This window comes from Alosa alosa, chromosome 14 (assembly GCF_017589495.1).
Source record: "Alosa alosa isolate M-15738 ecotype Scorff River chromosome 14, AALO_Geno_1.1, whole genome shotgun sequence".
NCBI lineage: Eukaryota > Metazoa > Chordata > Actinopteri > Clupeiformes > Clupeidae > Alosa > Alosa alosa.
In genome coordinates this window covers 5,422,736-5,439,400 of record NC_063202.1, presented here as the reverse complement: position 1 = coordinate 5,439,400, position 16,665 = coordinate 5,422,736, and the positions used below count along the sequence as shown (strand labels likewise).

General features: G+C 42.0%; 1 protein-coding gene across 8 annotated transcripts; it reads left to right on the top strand.

The window, feature by feature from the left end:
- Positions 1-4,583: 4,583 nt before the first annotated feature.
- rassf7b (Ras association domain family member 7b) lies at positions 4,584-16,292 on the top strand. 8 transcript variants are annotated; one of them, XM_048262909.1, is made up of 6 exons: positions 4,584-4,606; positions 12,635-12,930; positions 13,198-14,171; positions 15,282-15,456; positions 15,767-15,856; positions 16,019-16,292. In XM_048262909.1, the coding sequence occupies exons 2-6, from the start codon at positions 12,828-12,830 to the stop codon at positions 16,048-16,050; spliced, it is 1,374 nt and encodes a 457-aa protein (XP_048118866.1). In that variant the 5' UTR covers positions 4,584-4,606; positions 12,635-12,827; the 3' UTR covers positions 16,051-16,292. The 8 variants fall into 8 exon arrangements, with proteins under 8 accessions (XP_048118866.1, XP_048118862.1, XP_048118863.1 ...); XM_048262905.1 differs by lacking the exon at positions 4,584-4,606 and adding an exon at positions 5,821-6,059; XM_048262906.1 differs by lacking the exon at positions 4,584-4,606 and adding an exon at positions 8,389-8,603.
- The last annotated feature ends 373 nt before the right edge of the window (positions 16,293-16,665 follow it).

The following is a 16,665-nucleotide window of genomic DNA, read 5'->3' as shown; positions in this document are numbered from 1 at the left end:
TGGTGTTTTCAGGCCCCAACGTCATCTTCTAGGCAGCCTAACTAGGGTTAGGCAAGGGTTAGGGTTAAGGTAAGGGTTAGTTGCCTTGAAGTCGACAGTCACAGCGTTGCTTTGAAGTCGACGGTGGGGGTTTAAAACACCATCGAGCGAGAAAGTCTCACTGTGAAATGTAAAGCTAGCCTAGAAATCTAGACGCACCCTAGCGGGGCTAGTCTAGCAACTCTCCGTTGGCTTGTGAGCTCGAAAAATTAAACTTCTATCAGGCCAATCAAATCGTGTATAGAGTTGTTAGGCGGGCTTAACATAATGATTGATGGCAGAGTTGCAACGGTTTGGCTTGAAATCCCTGCTACTTGAAAACAAATAAGATAATGTTGCTGTTGGCGAACAGTGTGACACGAGTTAAGCTTTTATTAAGTTGGCAAAAGTTTGAACTAGCCAACTAGCTCCGCTGGTGGGAAACCATGGGACTGCGTGCAGAGGAAATTTGAAAGACAACCGATTATCCCGCCCCTCGGACTGAGCACTGCGAACGGTGAGTGCCCAGACCCTACATTTTAATGTGGGTCTGGCTCGTCAGGCTAATGTAAAGCTGTTCTGTGATAGAAAGGGAAAATGTAGATAAAGTATAATCAGCTGCTTCTTAATTATATGGAACAGACCCCCGGGAGGTGTGTCTGCAAGAATTTTTTTTGTGTATCGAAAGAATGTGCTAGTTTTACTGAATTGTGCACACATCTTACTAAATTGTGGTCTCATTTAGATTGTGCTCAATTTAGATAGATAGATAGATAGATAGAGATAGATAGATACTTTATTGATCCCCAGGGGTGAGTGCTTGTTTTAATAATTGTGCACAATTTAGTAAAATGAGTGCATTATTTAGTAAAATGAGCGCACTATATAGTAAAAAGTACTCATGATTTACTAAATTGAAAGCACAATCTAGTAAAATGGGAGCATTTTTTAGTTAAATGAGCACACATTCTCTGGGTATACTCCTCCAGGGTTCCATATTATGGGGAGGCTGTCTGCTAATTATTTCCTGAACATTTATCCAAGGCTGTTTTGAGTCCATCAGATGGTTGTATTGAAGTAATTTGTTGGTGCCAGTAGGGGGCAGCATATTCATGTCCTTGAGATCTCTCCGAGCTTGCAAGGACTGTTTTGTGGAAGGAATTTCAGCTATTACTATTCCTATTCAAGCCTATATAGATGACATGACAGCGCTGACAACAACAGCTCCATGTACCTGTCGTTTGTTATCCAAGTTCAATGACAGCCTGACATGGGCACGGATAAAGGAGAAACTTAGCATATGCAGAAGTGTTCCAATTAAACAGGTGGAAGAAGCTTCATATTGATGCTGTTAAGGCAGGTGGCACAATTCCACAGAGTGACTGAGGACAGGTCTTTGAGCTTAGGGCATCGTTTCCCAACCTTGGGGTCGGGACCCCATGTGGGGTCGCCTGACATTCAATTGGGGTCAGCTGACATACTGGGTATCGTGGCAGTCGTGGCCTACTGGTTAGGGCTTCGGGCTTGGAACGGCTAGGAACGGCTGAAGTGCACCTGAGCAAGGCACCTAACCCCTCACTGCTCCCAGAGCGCCTCTGTAGCAAGGCAGCTCACTGCTCTGGGTGAGTGTGTGCTTCACCTCACTTTATGTTCACTGTGTGATCTGTGTGTTAACTAATTCACAGATGGGATAAATGCAGAAACCAAATTCCTTGTATACGCAAGTATACTTGGCCTAGAAACCTGATTTACATTTACACAATTGACCAGTACATTACATTAAAATATACATAAATAAAATAATAATATTAAAACCCCTATGATATCCATGTTATGTAATGGATACTTCATTACAATCTAGCTAAGTAAAAATAAACTTAGACAGCCTGCATGAGATGTGTGATTGACTGAATTATGTTTGATTTGTTCTAAACAAAATAGCAAAACATCCAGACATTTGGGGAAAATCAATGTACCGCTCTCGTCTGGATGTTACAGCAGAGATGAGTTGCGCTAGCTCTCTCAACATTTGAATGATTGGGGTCCCCAACGTTTTGAGACATCAAAATAGGGTCACCTGTCAAAAAAGAACCCCTGTCTTAGAGAATTCATTGTTGAGGCTATCCATTCCATCGATAGAACCTTCTTGCCTGGTAAGCTGAAATTGTGGTGATTACTGTTGGGTTTTTGAAGTGGAATCCAGGGGAAGCAGTTTAGCATGCTCAAGGTGCACTGCAGCATAGGGAACAATATTGGGCAGGTGTAGAATGGAAGAGCAGAGTTTGGTCTTGGTACCAGTTGGAAAGCATGGGGTAAGTCTACACAGCTCAAGAGAAGAGACAGTTGTAACCAGCTTTGTTTTTGAACAAAAAAGAGCAAGCCAGGCATTTAACAGTGGTGTCTTGAGCGAAACAAGGACAATCGATGAACTGGCATGGTGTTGAGAAAAGGGAGATCAGCTGGAGAGAGCTATGGATGGCATACCACATTATATTCATTATAGGAGCCACTTAGGATGTTCTTCCAACTCCACATAACCTCAGCCAGTGTGTTGGTGAAGACGGAAGCTGCAAGCTACTTACTGTATGTATGGGTCATGGCTCTTTAAAGCATATGTATGAATGTCCCCTGGGGATCAATAAAGTATTGAATTTCCCCTGGGATCAATAAAGTATCTATCTATCTATCTATATTCTGTCTGGTTTTAAAGCTAGCCTTACCCAGGGTCACTACACCTGGAGACAGAATCAGGTTTTAAATCACTGGTATGTTTGTTTGAGAACAAGAGAGTTGAGGTTAACCCTTTGTTAACCCTTTACCAAAAATGTTTAAAGTAAAACAAGGAATTCCTCTCAGTCAATTTTCAATGTACTGGGTACCCCTTTACCAGTAAGGAATGTAAATTCTATCCATTCTCCTTATAACTGTGGCATCAAATAGAGTTTGAAGCCATTATTTCAAGGTAAAATAACTACATGTTGCTTTAATTCATGATGCCGATGGCGAATGGTAAAAGTAATAAGTAATTTGATTTATTATTAGGGTTGCAACTGACAATTATTTTCATAAGCTGATGAATCTGCCCATCATTTTAGATTAATTTCACGTTTAATTGATTAGTTGTTCGGTCTTTAAAATGTCATAAAATGTTGAAATATCTCAGAGTTTCCCAAAGCCCAAATATATGTATTATAGAGGAGTAAGTAAACAAGAAAATGTAAACATTGAGGTTTTGTCCTTCATCTGATTCATTTATTTTCATTTCACGTACAGACTGCCTCCTCACAAGATGACGGCAACCTGAAGAATATAAGGTAATGCACTGACTGCAATATTGTCGAATTCCATTTCTTTAAACATACTTCAGTTTGTCTGCATAGTAGCATAGATGACTTTTTAAGCTTAAAAGCTTTTTTATGGCTTAAAAGCAATACACTTTGATGGCTATGGCTATATGCTATTCAGTTGTAAATGCATATTCCGGTCTTACTTAAAACTGCACCAACTGATGTTATTTAGGTCCCACACAAAAATGTAAACTTGTTATCAAAAATAGACCCTAGGTTGTTGTTTGAGTTTGTCAGACACCAAACAGGACGAGGACAACAAAAGAGTCACGTTCAAAAGTTTAAGGGTTGGGGGTTAAGGGGTTTCAGGGGTTCGGGGTACAGGAGTTCCAAGAGTCTGCGTGTGTGTGTGTTCCCCAGTAGCCTAACAGCGATGGCAGGAGCTGGATGATCCGGGAAGTCCTGGGGAAACACACACACAACAGCAATTGAAACGAAGCAGCAGTACAGTCAAGGACTAGGCGGTATTCAGTAGAAGAGGGACGGAAGGCAGGCCAAGATTACCGGGGCTGGAGAACACAGAAGTAGTCGGCGGGTCCGGGATCACAGGCAAAGAGTCAGAGGCGTTTTCCAAAACAGGCAGGTAACTGGTGCTGGTTGCAGACGATCTGACAAGTGTGGACTGAAAAGCAAGGCTTTATATACAGGGCATGATGAGTGGTGAATGCAGTGCAGCTGGTAGGTAACGAGGGTGAGGCAGAGCAGAGCAGAGCAGGAACAGGTGGAGGTCAGACTTCAATCAGCGTGTGTTACCAGGCAGAGAGAGAGCTCATGACAGAGTTTCCCTTTAATAGTGACAATTAACCGATTCATTGGTTGAGATATATTTACCATACTCAATAATGTTACTTACATAATATATTTAAATGTTCTCTTTTTCCTCATACACACTCTCCCTCTCCCCCCCTCTCTCTCTCTCTCTCTCTCTCTCTCTCTCTCTCTCTTTCTCTCTTTCTCTCCTCTTTCCACTACGCTTGTTTTCTGTAGGTGAGAGACAGCAGCTTGATCACATGACCTTTTGTGTGTGAACACAATTCTGTTTGTCATTGGCTGCTCCTTTTGAAAAAGCATTTGTCTCCAAGGAGACACGAGGAGCCAGCTCCCCTCTCCCAAGCCCTCTTTTCCTCATCCTCTCAGTTACTCAGTCACATCCCAGTCTGTTTCATCTAACACACTCCTCTTTTTACCTCTTCACTCTCTTTTTTTCCTACTGTGATGGTCCTCAATGCAACCCAAGGAGGGTGAGTCAATGCATCATCTCTTTTGCTTAATGAAAATTATGAAGTTTGTTTCAACCATTAAACATTTCTGAGAAACATTTTCTCATTCGTTAGTGATCATGAAATCATGTAATTTTCATGTAGTTATGGAGAGTCACAGAATAAGTATAGAGTTCATAATATAGTGGGAAGACACAAGGTCCTGCGCCATCTGATGAAGGCCTTGTAGGCCGAAACGTTATCGCCTATTAAACGTTTTTTTATTGACTCTGAGTGTGCGGCACCTTCTCTTACTTTAGATATAGCCTACACACCGGTAGCCAGCACCTCATCTTGGTGTGCGTTACATCTCTCCTCCATAAAGACACAATGTCCTGTCTTTCAATATGTAATTTAATATTGCATTGCTCTCTAAATTTTCCCTGTGATCAGAAGTTCTTCCAGACTGAACTGTAGTCTACTATGGAGCCATTGCATTGATCTTGAGCATGTAAAACACAGAAAATATTTAATTTGTGATGGTTTATGGAGTAGTGTGTGTACTGGTCTTCAGTCATCTACCAAAATACAAAATCTGTTTTCATTCCCTTACATCCATTACATTTCCATTCTGTGTATAAGAGCATGTGTCAAACTGCGTGAATATGCATGTTTTGCTTGTGGATAGCAGTGTGACAAATATAATGTCAAACATGCATTTATACCTCAGTATTCACATACATTCATGTGGTTAATCTGTGAGTAAATCTTTGGGATAGATATAGAGATAGACAACGCCAGGGAGAGAGAGACTGTGGGTATGTATAGAAATGCATTTGCATTTGCATGTGTTTGTTGTTAGTAAACAATTGTGTGCCTGTAGGTGACTAATCTCAGGATTTCTGCCTTGGTGTTGTTAAAACCTGGTGAATGTTAAACCTGTTGTCCATCAGAGACAATGTAGAGGTGTAACTTTTAACAGTGAATTATGGTTATCAGTGATGCTAACAGTATGTGTGAGAGAGAGAGAGAGAGAGAGAGAGAGAGAGACTTTTAAAGACTACTTTAAAACGACTTTTAAAAGCTACAATGTATCAACATCTTGCTTCCACTAAAGTTTTAAACATGTCCACTAGAGAGAGAGAGAGAGAGAGAGAGAGAGAGAGAAAAAAGAGGGCAAAAAAGGGAGGAGACAACCCAGCTTTTACAATGCAGCAAGGTGGAGTCATGACTGTGGAGCAGACAGGTGTGTGTTCGTGGGTCAGACAGAGAAAAGGAGAGAGAGAGAAAGAAGGGGAGAGAGAGAGCTTTTGCCTCAGGACATGTACTAGTGATATAGGTGGTGTGGACGCTAAGACAGGAACAGCTATTCACCACTTTGACACTCAGAAATGCACCATTGAACGTGCAGGTTCACAGCTGTTAGTGTCTGAACTTTACTTTGAGTGTGCTGACGGACAACCAGGACAGAGGACACAGAACATTCATTAAAAAGGTGAGAACAGAATTTTATGGCATTACAGGGGATCAATCATTTAACTTCATCTCTCTCTCCCATGACTACACCTGTTGTGGCTTTAAAGCAGAAATTGTTCAAAGTTGTACATCAACCTCCTCCACTGTACTATCATTTACTATGTGTGTGTGTGTGTGTGTGTGTGTGTGTGTGTGTGTGTGTGTGTGTGTGTGTGTGTGTGTGAGTGTGAGTGTGAGTGTGTGTGTGTGTGTGTGTGTGTGTGTGTGTGTATGTAGGTTTGGCTCTCATAGTCATACTGTACCATCCTCTCACACAGCAGAACTCTGTGGTCAGAATGAAGGCATGCAGAAAAAACTATATGGATTCAGTTTAGATCATGTGTTGGAAGTCTGTCTGTTTATTTTTTGTAAAAGGGGTGTCTGTAAGCTCAGGCTGTTGGCTTGTGGGCATAGTGACGTATTTATGAGCAAGTCTGTCAACTCGGGTTTTCAATATCAGGAAAATCAATGAGGAACCACAGCGCCATAAACCATGCATGACACGAGAAGTTCTTTCTTCCGCTAAATCATTGTTTTAGAGTATTGTTATATTGATAGCAGATAATGGTGACATTCTCAGGTCAAATTTGAGATGAATGTCTTTGAAGGTTTGACTTTTTCAAATCTCTGCACAGCTGTTCAAACCTCATTGGCGCTCTGACATTCAGATTAGAACTCAAATGATCTAATGCGTTTTTTAAAAAAGAACAGTTAACCTCCTAATGTACTCCTTGTGTAGGTCAAAAAGTAGGTCAGATTGCTGCTCTCTAATATTGCATATTTAGAGTCAATGTATGACAGGATAATAGCGTCAAGTGTTTCACTCACAATATTACTTCATTTGAAAATGACAATATCTTTTCTGTTAAAACTTATGAAAGAATAATTGAATTTATACGTCAGACATCCTGTGTTTCTTTAACCACTCACCCTATTACCTTTTCTTGTAGAAAGGGGAATTTGCAGAGGATATGACACAAAACGCTAGCATTGCAGATATTATCTATCTATCTATCTATCTATTTAGTATTTCCCCATGCTGATTCCATGGGTAGATAAAGAGTATTGCACAAACAAGAAATGTCAGTGGCCTTCTTAAGATGGCAAAACAGACCTCTGGGTCATGTTACTGGGAATGCAGAGGAATGTGAACACCTGTGAATGTAAACACAGGGGGGGGGGGACTCATATTCAAACATGTTTTCATTTGAAAACAGCACGCTTTGTATAGTTAATGTGTGACCGTGGACACTGTTTAATTGGACGTACTCCAAATGAAACTAGCTTCATATCAGTGGATTTCCATGTCATGGGTAAACAATGTAGGCTATCTTTCATGTGTTTCCTCTATGTGTGTGTGTGTGTGAGTGACACTCCCCTGCGAAAGGTATGAGATGGAGGTACCTGAAACTCTGCATACCAAAACTTGCCGTTCTACTCTCCTTTTTTCTATTGTGAGCACAGAGGGGAAGAGAGAGAGAGAGAGAGAGAGAGAGAGAGAGAGAGAGAGAGAGAGAGAGCTCTGATTCTGTCCTCTGCACACAAAAGAGGAATGTGGCAGACTGGCTTGCGGCGTCGGGTCATTGGCTGATGGGACAGTATCAGCCTGACGCAGCTCGGCTGGTCCGGCTGAAAGCTGATACTCGTGTGAGAAGCCGTCCACTCTCTACACTGCTGGTTCTGCCCCTCCACGTCTGCAATGCACTTCCTGCTTTATCACCCAACTCAAAGCCCCTGCCTCCGGCCACTGGACAGGCAGTGACAAAAGTATTTCCAACAGGGTCAGGGGTCTGTTGAATTGTTTTAGTGTAGTTACTCCAACTCAATTACCTCAGCCTAAAGCAATGGATTGCTTGTTGTTTGAGGAAAGGGTTTTGATCTTTTCATCTTTAATGAGTTGACTTCAAAACAATAAATTCCCTCACAGTAATTTTTCTTGTCAACTACTTGGGGAAAAATAAGCTTTAGTGTATGCTGTGTGCCAATAAATAATTTGTAGATTCACAGCAAGGTCATACAGTCTTGTCCTTTGGCAACAGATTCCTTCTGAACAACACAACAATGCAACACAAGATGTGAGATCTTAGAAGTGTCTTTATTATTTGATGAAATGTGTCCTCATAAATCTATCCTGAGGTCATACCTAGACACAGACGCAAGTACACCCGCACACACACACACACACACACACACACACACACACACTGTCAGGCCAGCGTAATAGGTCTTTTTAGGTAGGGTTAATGTGTGAACCTGTTTATCCGGTTCCACATTCAAAGTCAGCAAAACACAAAGTGAATGTGTGGGTCTGTCAGTGCAAATCTCAGTTGGACTCTAAAAGTGTAGAAGCTCTTTAGAGAAGAGAAGAACTCTTCATCAGCTCACAGCAAAAGCGAGGCAAAGAAATTTGGCGGTCCAAGGTGTTGTTACTTTTATTTTCAATTGGAATGGACTAAAGCAATATGCCCCACTGTGAACATTGAGAACATTCAAACTCGACTTATCATATCCTCCTAGTAGGACAGTAAGTCATTGATCTTTTCTATTTTGAATAATCCTAACTTATTTCTGAATTGTTGACATGGAAAAAGTACACAGTATGTTGTTATTTTGATGTTTTGCAATAGCAACAGTTGAGATGAAAAGGAGTTGTAGTGTGATTGTTCACATCATTATATTTTGATATATTAGTGTTTAGTACGGTAGGCTATGGTGATGAGACTGCTGAACAATACTGCCAAGATGAAGCAGTGTGTATACATATCGTCTGATGCCTATACCAGGCAGGTGATTACTTCAGCTGAGCAGCTGTTACACACTGAGCCATTTTCATGAGGTTACTGTAAGATGCATAAAAACAAGATTTTGGGAATTATATGTATTAAGGTTTTTCATGTGACATATTAAGTTCTATAACGCTATCCCTGTTTTTTGAGGGTTAAATGTAAATACTGGCATTTCAATTCAAGGAGAAACCTTAAACCCAACCTAAGAATGGCTATTCAGTGACAGGACTTTTGATATTGAGATCTGAGAAGGATATTCTGATATTTATCTGGACATCTGCAGGGTAGGACAGTTGTTTTACACTGAAGAGCAGATTAGTAAATGGAGCTGACAAAATGGATCTGAGAAACCTCATGGCAGTATGTGCTTCATATGCCCTTTGCCCTTTGTTGGAGATATCCCTTGCTCCTGTTTTACTATATCAGATGTGCGCATGCACACACACACACACACACACACACACACACACACACACACACACACACACACACACACAACACACACACACACACATACACACACACACACATGATATGTATAGATAGCATAGATAGAATAGGCCAAAATCGGTCTTCATTCAGTATTGCAGCACAAAATGATTCTGAACTCTGAGGCAGCTCTTGCCCCTTATGTTGTGCAGCAGAGGGTTGAGATACTGGTATGGTTATGTGGATGGAAGTTTACTCTTGTGAAATACCCAGTGGGTGATGACTGTAAATGTTTACCTAAGGTTAGCTATTGACACAGCTTAAAGGTATATGGTGTGCGGATGTGTTTTAAAGCAGCTCATATGTCGGTAGGTTTCAGGGATTATTCAAATTATTCAAATTCCTCTTAGATGCTGTAATTCAGGCTTGTGGTGACAACAGTTTTTTCCTGTTTGTCAAAAGATATTGTATTGATAAGTGTTTTGTTCAGTAAGTCACATTTTTTATCAGGGTGTTCATTAATATGATTTCTTTGGCAAATAAGGAACAGCTTAGTCAGGGATCATATGATGCTAAATTTTGTTAAATGTTGAGGATTATTTAGTCAACAGAAAAATAATAATTACTTTGATTATATTAGTATTCCCACTTGCTTCACTTGTTTAAGGTATGTTGCATTTGCCTTTAATAGAATACAGGGGTTTTTAATGTTCAATGTCTCAATGTTTTTAATTCCAAGGACCCTTTTTGGGGAGAACATTTTCCGAGGACCCCCTCATAACCGTAACAATTAAGCAAGCATTTTATATTCTCTGAAGTTGTGACCAGGTCCACTATCCTGTGCTTTCAGGCAGGTGTGTAACTAATATTTCTCCACATTCATCAGCTAGCTATAGCTGACGAATAAGTCAAGCTAAGCCGCAGTGGGGGAAATGGGGTGTCAATTTGAGAACCACTGATATAAAATATGAAGAGGCAAGACATTGTTTTCCATTTCTAAAGCAGTCTATTGTTCATTGTTTGAACACACTGGCATGTGTGAATATGTGTGTGTGTGTGTGTGTGTTTGCACTGTGACTACCACCATAGAAATGTATATATTGGTTGATTGCCCCAGGCTGCTATTATACACACACATGTTTTTCGCAATTCCGGTACCTCATGAAGTATGTAATGTTCTGTTCAGTGAATGACAGGTGAGCTGGTGGAAGTATTTTGGCAACTCATATCAGTCTAATTACACATAATATAACCTTCTTGGAAAAACAAGTATTCCCATACAGCAGTATTGCCAGCTCATTATGTAGATGTGACTGAGACCTTTGTCTCTGGGCTCGGGAATATGGGAATGATGACAGGGTGTCACACTCATTCATTTATTTGTAGTATGTCAGCTCTCATTTAGTGGGGTGAAGTGGCCAGGATAGTCCCAGCCGTTTTTAAGGGACAATCAGAGAGCTCATGGTCAGGTCAAGAACCTGTATTAGTAATCATGGGTGTTATGCAAGCTAACATTTATGGGCACAATTAGAGTGAGCGGAGATAGAAAACAAAATAATGACATAATTGTCTTAAATGTGTCATATCTAAAGACTTTAAAACTAAACTAAAGTCTGGGTATAGGCATGTGCCCATCTAGCTTCATGGGCACAATGCTCCTGGCAGTAATACTGGAGTACTGATAGCCTAGCAAAACAAAATATTTCACAGGGGAATTATATGTTTTGGGAGCTTCTCTGTCACATGAGGAAATTAATGATGTGTTTACTTCCTTGGTGGAAGGAGGTCATTCTCATGTCAACCTTACAGGCTTACAACTGGACCTGTAACTTCACTGGTTAAACATAGTGTTAAATTACATGGTCATGAGAATCAGATGACTGACAAGAGCGTAGCCTAATTGGGGCAAATGCTAAATGAAAATTGCTTCTGTAGATGCCTTTACACAGAATGGATCTTTTGTGTCTTGTGCTGATGTAAAAGATCTTCTTGTGGCCGGATAGTAGTGACCACCACATTGTAACAGATTTTAGGGACTAAAGGCTTTTCTGGTGTCTCCTTTAAGCTTTTTTTTTCTGACATCAATCAACAGGTACTATCAGGACACAGATGCATAGTATTAAGTCCAGTAACAGAGTTGGATGTTATGTTGTGTGGTGAACATACAGTAGGTAGCTATTGCTATTATAATTATGTTTCTTTGTTGTTAGTGTCTTGTGTATATGTGTTTTTATTTTTTTGTCATCTGACTTGTATTGAGTTTAGTGGTTCAAATCTTGTATATGTCCATTGATAAGGGTGGCACAAACTCAGCTGGACAGTGTGGATGTAACAAAGAACACCACTGTTCTATGTCATGGTTGGTTTTGGTTTCATGGATACTGAATACTTCTGGAATGTGTGTGTTATATAGACTGACTGGATGGCTGGCTATCTATTGTGTTGCTGTAGAAAAGTAATTGGGAAAATACTAGCTATATTTTAGGAGGATTTTACCAGTTGCGTCCCATGGAAGTGTTTCAACCAGGAGGACTATGAGTGATGGTGGTTATTTCTATGAGAGGAGGCACATGCTTCATCAGAAACCTTTTAACTCTCTCCTCTGTTTCTTAGTTTAGTACAGCACAATATATCCTCTGGTCCATCTTGCCTACAGCCTAAGCCCAAACCACACACCATACCTCACTGTCGACACACTCTAGGCTTCCCCTCAGTCCTCTCCTGTTTGCTCTGTTTGCTTACTGTAAAGCTACATGCACATGACACCATCTGAAGGCCTAGCCAAAAGGAATGAGGCAACAAAAAAAACACACATTTCCTACAGTACATGTTCTCATTATCAGTGGAATACAGACAAAAACACAGCAAATAAACACCAATAATAACAATGAATTACACCAAACGACAATGCGGCCATCATATTTCTCAGAATAAGGTGGGGATCACATTGGCCAGCGGCAAGCGTAAAGCTCAGCATAACGCTCAGACCATAAGTTCTGTCTCGTTCCTAAGCAACACAAACGGTTTGCCTAAACTGACAATTGAATACGCTCGCGTTGCGCTTTGAAAGTTGAACCAAGTTCAACGCTCAGCTTGTTCAACGCTATAGCGTTACGCCAGCGCTGCCATTGTTCCGCTGCCGAACCATAGAGAACAATAGGAAACCTGCCGCTTGGCTGATGTGATCCCCATGTGGTATTGTGAACATCTGGTATTGTGGGGTTGTCATTACACATTTTGGAAGGGGTGTTCTGTCTTTTGTATACATACATTTATTTTAATGCTAAAATTTGCTAACATTTGGATGCTAAAATGTAGGCCTACCTTATCTTCCCTACAGCATACTACATGAACTGCCATGTGATGCCACTCCACATCATTTCCCCGTCTCTGTGACAAAGCCATGAGGTCCAGTCTATGTCCACTGTGAGGCCCAGAAAATTACGCAACAGTGAGCCAAGGCCCAGCACACGTGCACAGTGAGGCCTATAGGTTCTACGACAGAGCTGGGTAGGTGAGGCCCACAACCAAGCATGGAGCTCAAGGTGTGGGTGGATGGCGTATTAAGGGTGGTGTGTGGCTTATCTGAAGACACCACCTGTCAACAGGTGGTCATTGCACTTGCTCAGGCCATAGGTAAGCACAGTTCCTACTCTTCAATTTATGCTTCCCACTCTTCTTTCTTCTGATTGGTCTTTCCTAGTAAATTTACAATCCTAGTGACACTGGAAGGTATGAATGAACTGCAGTGAACTTGTGCCATGAGTTACTGTTTGAGTTATTTAGAATGAAGTAAAAGCTGTAAAAATAAATAAACTGTCATAAACAAATGGTGTTGGCCGATCAGTAAATCAGTGTAAGTGTTTTATGGCTGAGGAATAACTTTACTGGTGTGATTGACAGGTCAGACAGGTCGGTATGTCCTGGTGCAGAAACTGCGAGAAACTGAGAGGCAGCTGCTGGCTGACGAGCGACCGCTACAGACTCTTGCCAAACTGGGTCAGCTGGGCAACGAGGTCCAGTTTATCCTCCGCCGCACTGGCCCCAGTGGCAGCAGCAGTGACAGCAGCATTAGCAGCAGACCCCCACCCCCGCCTGACCGCACCACTTCCCTCCTCTCCCTCCCACTCCCCAAACACCCCCACACGGAAGCCCCGACACGCAGGGAGCCCAAGAAGGCCCTCACCTTCAACCTGGGCCCCTCCAGCGCCCCGCACACAAAGCCCAAGCACTTTAAGAAGCCTCCCAGAGACTCCCCGGAGCTCCGAGGGGTGTCCCCGTCCCCGTCTCTTTCCAAGTCCCCTTCCCCCTCCCCAGTTCCTCCTCCTCCTGCCACGTCTTCCTCGCCGGCCCTCCCCTCCAAAGAGGAGCTGTTCCGGCAAGTTCTCCAGCAGCAGGCCGAGCTCCGTGCCCTGGATGAGCAGCTGGACTCTGTGCAGCAGGAGGTGTGGACGTGGGAGCAGCCCCCTCCCCCAGTCCTCCCGCCGCACTTGCTGGAGGAGCTTGACCGACTGGAGGAGGCGATGAGGCAGAACAAGGCGGAGCTCGCCCACACCGGCCACTGGGAGGTGGAGCTGGCGGCCGAGGTGGAGCGGGAGGAGGCGTTGCTCAGGGAGGCGGAGCAGCTCGGGCGGCTGCTGGAGGAGCACGCCCAGAGGCTCTCGGACAGCGACGGCCAGGTCGGGACTCTGGAGAGGGATCTCCAGGAGCTGCAGCAGGGGGGCCAGAGGAACGGACTCAGGCAGGTGGAGGTCCCGCAGGACTCCCTGGAGACGGTGCGCGCAGAGCTGGAGAGGAGGCAGAGGCAGGAGGCCGAGCTGCGGAGCTCGCTGAGTGACACGGAACAGGAGCTGGAGACTGCTTACAGGATGCTGCAGGTGAGGGACAACAATTCTGACCTTGGGTGGGTCCAGTGACCTCTCATGTCATGACATAAACCCTCAGTATAATATCACTCAGGAATCAAGATAGACTCTTACCTACTAGATAGGTCATTTGTTGTTACTTTTGCAATCAACCGATACATACATACATAGATACACAATTAGAATGAACACTGGTCGGCCCTTTCATTACCTTATGATGTTTATTACTGAACCAAGAAGAAACATGATGATCCTTATCTTCTTTCTTACATGCAGTAATTAATATGGTAACCTATGCTTTAATCCAATACAGTGTGACTTTCCATTTTTGCTGCTTCATTGGCCCTCTCCCAAAGCTCAATACACCACAAACAGTTGAAAGTGAACACTCAAGCCTTAAGCAAACAGTGTTTTAAGGACAGGAAGATCATTTGATGTTGCACTTACGTCACCTGTCCAAGCCAGTCGTCAGTCCACCACCACAACAAGGCACACTTAGCTCAGGCCCTGTACTGTGGTGTGTTAACATTGTAAACAATCAGTCGTGAGTTCAGAGTTCATTAGCATGATGACTCAGTTAGCAGTGGAGAGGATGACTAAGCTAAGCATGGGTCCAAAGTAAACAGGACATCGCCCTTCATATGCCAGTGTTCTTTACCACCACTCTGTCATCAATGTCAGGATGAGTTAAACCATCTGTTTTACAAAGACTTTCATAGGAACTGTATTGTTTGGTGGCCGTGGTTGTCCATTTAACCACAGGATTTTCTAGTAGTCATACTTGGATCAAAGATATGATGAAATGCCATTCATTCACACTTTCCCGGCAACAGCACGGAGCACGGAGTGTATTTCGTGATTGTTATTACATCATCCATGGGTGCTCAGTCAAGGAGTCTCTTGTGCTCTTGCATTGATTGTAATGAAAACAGAGTCCAGAGAAACAAAAAAAAACACATTGTTCTCAAAGGAAAGGCTAAGCAAATATTAACACATACTTAGCTCAGCTTAACTCAGGCATACAATTAACATAAAAGTGAGTAACATTGTGCAAACAGTGTGTTTTATATAGGAATCTCCAGTCATAATGTCCAGTGTATTAACCTGTGTGCGCGTGTACAGGCGAAGGACCTGGAGCTGGATGAGCTGAATAAGGAGCTGAGGCAGTGTAACCTTCAGCAGTTCATCCAGCAGACGGGAGTTCCAGCCAGCGCGTCCAGCCAGCAGACAGATCTTCAGGCTGAGTCCGAGCTCATCAATGTCTCCCAGATGGTGCTGGACACTGACACAGATTCAGGTACTACATTAGATTTTGCTGTTCATTAAAAGCTATGTTTACACACAGTCAGTTTGAGTTAAATATGTTCTTTCATTCATTGTATTATTATGTTCATGTGACTATGGTGAAGCCTATGATAATGAGGCACTTTCTATGACAGAAAAAAATCATGGAATAATAACAAGTTTCTGAATCCATCTAGTGGCCAAACAATCTTACTGCATTCTATCCGAGCAAAAAAAACAAACAAGTTGACTGAACAATCTGAATATAATGCATAGTACATATATGTCAAATAAGCAACCTTGTACCCCCCCTCTTTGTTTAGAAGATTCTGGACTATTCTCCTCAGGGTCTCAAACCCCCCTCACAGCCAGAGAGATTCTGGGAGACGCACGTAGCTTAAAAAAACCATTAGGTAAGCATCTATGATGGTTGAACATACATCTGAGACACTGCTGAGAACATAAGCTCTCTCCATAATATCAATATCATACTGCAGATGTCAACTGTTTTCAAGTCTGTGATGGAGTGCTGGGCCTCAAGTCTTGACAAACAACTTTTTTTTTTACCTTTTCAGTGTTGGCATCTAGGGAGTTACCATGGCGTTAATGAAGAAATTCTGTCAAACAAAAACTGCTACAGCCTTCTGAAGCCATTATTATTGTATTTCCACACATTCTGGATTTTTGTTATATGCACATATAGTAGGCTATGTATATATTATTCAATCTCACCTTAATAATCACATGTTTAAAAGACATGGATATGAATGTATTTGAAGGAAAATGTCATGATGTAAACACATTTTAATTATTTACTGAAATGAAAAAATATAACTATATTTCTAGTAACAGACTTAATTATTATTCACACCTTACTGAGTAATAAAGCACAAGCATATTGAACATAGAATACACTTGATACACATAGAATACAAACATTCTCAATATGACCTTTCAAATACAAACTGAAAAGGCAAAAATGAGCACAAAGACGAGAACAAAGCAGTCTGCATCAAATATGGTAAGAGGCATCATATAAATAAGGCAAGTATATCTAAACATTTTTTTAGAAGGGTTGAGAAAACACTGATCCGAGGTAGACAAAGCAGACATTAATAAGAATTCAAAACAGTCCTAAGTAACCAACATCCTTCCGGTTTCTCTAGGTATAACCTAGAATATGTGTAAGGAAACAACCAGTGTTTATCTCCAATTCCTATAG

Bases quoted from the DNA above. Each gene is read 5' to 3' on its own strand.
- rassf7b (XM_048262909.1), top strand. From the start codon at position 12,828: ATGGAGCTCAAGGTGTGGGTGGATGGCGTATTAAGGGTGGTGTGTGGC. The intron at 12,931-13,197 runs GTAAGCACAGTT...TGTGATTGACAG, and splicing joins TGCACTTGCTCAGGCCATAG to GTCAGACAGGTCGGTATGTC. The intron at 15,457-15,766 runs GTACTACATTAG...CTCTTTGTTTAG, and splicing joins GGACACTGACACAGATTCAG to AAGATTCTGGACTATTCTCC.